At 31.2% G+C, this 4859-nt stretch overlaps 1 protein-coding gene across 2 annotated transcripts; it reads left to right on the top strand.

Moving 5' to 3' along the window:
- The first annotated feature begins 2971 nt into the window (after positions 1-2971).
- LOC127132543 (transcription factor MYB61) lies at positions 2972-4629 on the top strand. Of its 2 annotated transcripts, XM_051061497.1 has the most exons (4): positions 2972-3296; positions 3380-3509; positions 3637-4058; positions 4203-4629. In XM_051061497.1, the coding sequence occupies exons 1-4, from the start codon at positions 3164-3166 to the stop codon at positions 4355-4357; spliced, it is 840 nt and encodes a 279-aa protein (XP_050917454.1). In that variant the 5' UTR covers positions 2972-3163; the 3' UTR covers positions 4358-4629. The 2 variants fall into 2 exon arrangements, with proteins under 2 accessions (XP_050917454.1, XP_050917453.1); XM_051061496.1 differs by having other exon boundaries at positions 3637-4629.
- Positions 4630-4859: the final 230 nt, after the last annotated feature.

Genomic DNA, 4859 nt, shown 5'->3' with positions numbered 1-4859 from the left:
ATGATGAGTTGCAAAATGCAGAAAATTATTAATTAGTGTAAGATAAGTTTCAGATACTATATAATTTTGCATATGATTATTTCCAAAACCAATTTACTAGGTTATATGTTCAAAGAGGGGTTAGTGAAACAAACGATCGACATTAAGTATAATAAACTCAACTAGATTGAATAAGATGAGAGTTGTTCAAAGAATCACAAAAAACATAATCTCAATATCAATATCAACAACAAAAACAACAAGAAAATAACAACAACAACAACATCAAACACAACATCAAGAACAACAACGTCAATAAACAACAACAATATCAATAACAACAACTTCAATAAAAAACCTCTAGGATTTAGGGTCTCAACAACAACAACAACATCAACAAAAACAACATCAATAACAACAATAAATACTTCAAGATTTCAGATCTCAACAGCAACAACAATAACAACAACAATAATAAAAACAACAAAAATATTAGTAATGATGTTTGACATATCAGATCTCTGAAGAAGTAAAAGAAAATGATTTGGATCTCTGAAGAAGAAAAGAGAGCCCTAAACACATAACATCTTCATATTGAAGATGATATGTGTTTATGACTCTCGTAGTTTATGGCTCTTCGTTAGGGTTCTGTTTGTGTTGTTTAGACAAATGAAACTGAATGCTACAAGTTAAAGATATATATATATATATATATATATATATATATATATAATATATATATATATATATATATATATTATATATATATATATATATAATATATATATATATATATATATATATATATATATATATCAGAGAAACATATTCACATCAGTTGCTGAGAAAATCAAGGTGAAAAGTAGCGTACTTTTAAATTAAAAATAAAATATTCAAGAATGTGTCATTTTTAATGAGATAAAAACATAAACTGAGGCTATTGGGATTCGAAGCATGTACACCGAATAGGTTTACCCCTCAATTTTCCAAGTAACTGAAAGAATATGTTGTATATTTTTTTTCTCTAAAAAAAACACGGTGCGTCCAAGTATTTGACCTCGGTTTTTCAATACGTGTGGTGAAATCTTCATCATGAAATGTATTATTTGTAGTAGTGAGAATTAGGTTTTCACCTTTGGTACCAGAATCTTTTTGGTCCTAGTACTTTAGTTACTTTAAGAGGTCTAGAGGTTTTCCCTTTCGATCTTCTTAATTTAGAAAAGAAAAATGGATCAACATGGCCAAGCTTATTACAAAAGGAACGTTTATAAACAATGTGATTCAATTTCTTCCTATTTTTAGTTATCTTTCCAAATGATCTATCTGGGTTAAAGCCTACTCGACTTTTATCAAATGAAGCCAGACACTTCATTTTATATAATCAAATCTAGGTTTTTTCAATGAAACTTTTGAAATCATCCTTCCTCTTGAAACTATTATTCTTTAAAAAAGAGTTAGGTATTCTAATGCCCAAATCCAACCATTAGTGAATTATGCGAAGACTATAATCGATTATGCACTTGCAAATTAGGAATTTTTCATAGCCATAATCAATTATGAAGTGTCCATAATCAATTATTATGTGAGACACACATCCTAATTGATTATACCACCACCAAAATCGGTTATAGTACAAAATTTGCTTCATAATCGTTTCCCACACATCATAATCGATTATGCTTTGTCTAAATTAAGATTTGACTTTTTCAAAAGATTTTTCAGAAGAATTTAAAAAAGATAAAGTTTGAAAAATATTGTGTGTTTGTGTCTATATATTTTATCAAAGAGAAAGTCACACACTTACATTAAGATCTTCTAAAATATAAATACACATAAGCTTCAAATCAAAGAAGACTTTAGAGTTTTAAGATAATTCCTTTGATGATGTCTATAATATTTAATATTGTAGACTATCATCAAAAACTTCATATCAAGCTTTTTGATTTATGCTTAATTTGGATTTTCATCGATTTTTGAGTCAACCCTATTTTTTTATGTTGTTCTCATGTTTTATCTGTTGAGTCAATCATCAAAATTTATTAAAACATTAAATATTAAAATGACAAGAATAACCATGTAAAAGTAGACAATATGTCATTATTCAGTTCTCTATTTATTATAAATGTATATCGGATAGGTATAGATACATGTGGATCTATATTTTGGATCCACACTCACTCAAAATTACATATGTACTTCATAAAAATATAAATACGTGACAATCCCTAGCGAATAAGGGAGGTCAGAGACTTTAGTGTTATGGTATTGAGAGCTAACACACTTGAGGTGAGAAACTATTATTGTTATGTATTTTCTATGTTGTAGTTAAGTTGTTTTTGTGCATCACGATATTGAGGTATTTGCAATTCTTTGGGTTTGGATCCTAGTCTCCCAAGGATACCGCAACCACCTCGAAAGTGGATAGTTGGTTCCACTGAAATCCAGGAAGCGTGGTTAAATCCACCGACTTACTATTCAACGTTTGTTGATCCAATACACATTTTACGCATAATTGTGCGTTATGAACGGAGACACCAAGGACATGGGCGACATATCTAAAAAAAGGCGACATATCAAAAAGAGGGACGCTCGAATCAATAAAAGGATAACTTGATAAGGACGACAGGCTTAAGCATATGCCTTTTGCCCCCTTCCCAGGACCACTTTCAATTATACCACTACAATCTCTATTATCATGTAACCATTGACCCATTGACCCGAATAAATCTGTCTATTTGTCTATCAAACTTGTCGGGTTATTCGGTTTTTGAGCCGATTATGGTTTATGTCCATTCCTAGCTGTGTGACCTACCCGACAACTATGTAACTAGTTTTTAATTTAAGAAAAGAAGAAAAGATAAAGGAAAGGAAAGAGAAGGACATTTAAATTTTCTAATAGAAAAAAAAAAGAATTATACAAGTTACCTTTATGACAATGACATGTCTCATGGGACCTTAACTCCTTTTCTAAGCTGCCACTTCATTGTCCATCTTTCATACTTCATAATATAATCTCTTTCTATCTATATCTTTCTCTTTCTCTCTCCCTCTCTCTCATATTTTACCTGTCACAGTCTTGTTTATTGCTGCAGAACTCAACAATCTTTCTGTTTATCAGAAAGTTTCGCACCTCATTGTATTTGTAAGTGAGAGAGAGAGGGGCTAAACTACAAACAAACTACAAATGGGAAGACACTCTTGCTGCTACAAACAGAAGCTTAGGAAAGGTCTATGGTCACCTGAAGAAGATGAAAAACTTTTGAATCATATTACTAACTATGGTCATGGATGTTGGAGTTCAGTTCCTAAGCAAGCAGGTATATATTATCTATATAGAATCAAGATATCATAGAATAAACTTTCGTTGATTAATTTTCTTTTTCAATGTATTTTTGCACAGGTCTTCAAAGATGTGGTAAGAGTTGTAGGCTTAGATGGATTAACTACTTAAGACCTGATTTAAAAAGAGGTACATTTTCACAAGAAGAAGAAAATCTCATCATTGAACTTCATTCAGTACTAGGAAATAGGTAAGTCCAATCCTTCTTCTGATCATAATATTTTTCCTTAATTTTTTGAGTACGAATCGAACTCGATACTTCAGAATTCGCGCACCAAATATCGTAATATTTTGTTATTGTTATGTGTTTTCTTTAGATGGTCTCAAATTGCTGCGCAGTTACCGGGAAGGACCGATAATGAAATAAAGAATCTATGGAATTCTTGCTTAAAGAAGAAACTGAGGCAAAAAGGTATAGATCCTGTAACTCATAAGCCACTTTCTGAAATTGAGAATGGAGAAGAAGATGATGAAAAAACCAGAAGTCAAGAGAAAGTAACAGAAATATCAGAAAGTACTTCTAAGTCAGATGCAGGTTCTTATGAGCAAAAACAATCTTCAGTTGTTGTAAAAGCCTATGAACCTGAAATGGAAGTTGAAGGTTCTTGTTCAAATTCCAACAACTATTTGATGGGAAATTATCCTATTCAGATGAGTTTCACATCCAATGATAATCTTCCAAACAGTATTTCAAACTCTTCTACTCATTGGTTCGACCAAACTGGATTAAAACCTTTTGGTATGAATTCTGAATTTACCTCATTTCTACCTAGTTCTTTTTGCTACAAACCATCTCTTGTCGATATTCCGTCAGAAGATGTTTCGGTTTCTTCGGATTCTTTTCATATGAAGAATAATATGCTATCTCCTTGGGGATTGACAGATTGTGAGACCTCTATTAAAGAGAATCAAACAGAAGAAGAAGAAGCTAAGTGGAATGAGTATCTTCAAAATCCAATGTTAATGCTACAAAATCAAGCATTTGAAGGTTTATGCAATCAGAGAAAGCCTGCTACAAATTTGAGCCATGATGATTAAACAATGGTGTTAAAGGGGTTCCAAGGGATTTTAGATTTGTGTTCTTAATACATGTGTATGAATGATTGTGTTAATTACCAAAAGTTTGCTTTTTCATATAGGTTTTTCAATAGACATTTATTTCACTTCTTCATATTTGTGAGCCAAATCATTTATCTTAAGTAGAGAATTGTAAAATAAGGATTGTTCTTCTTTGTTTTCTCTACTCTCTTTTCTGTTTCATTGATGTATTTAGGACATTACATTTTACAATGGTGCATTTTCCATGTCTATGCCATCGCATATGTTTATTTGTGCAAGATAAGTATATGTTTGTATTTACTTGATTTACAAGCTTCAAATTGTAGGTCGTGCATTTTTACGCTGAAATATTATTACTCGGGCGATGATAGTAAATCAATCTCACTCTCAAACATACGCTAATCTAATCGTATGTTTGACAATTCAGTGATCTAGTTTAGCTTTTGTGTGGATCTGATTTTTTTTACGTGAAAATGGATAT

This window comes from Lathyrus oleraceus, chromosome 3 (assembly GCF_024323335.1).
Source record: "Lathyrus oleraceus cultivar Zhongwan6 chromosome 3, CAAS_Psat_ZW6_1.0, whole genome shotgun sequence".
NCBI lineage: Eukaryota > Viridiplantae > Streptophyta > Magnoliopsida > Fabales > Fabaceae > Lathyrus > Lathyrus oleraceus.
This window is presented reverse-complemented; position numbering and strand designations above follow the sequence as displayed.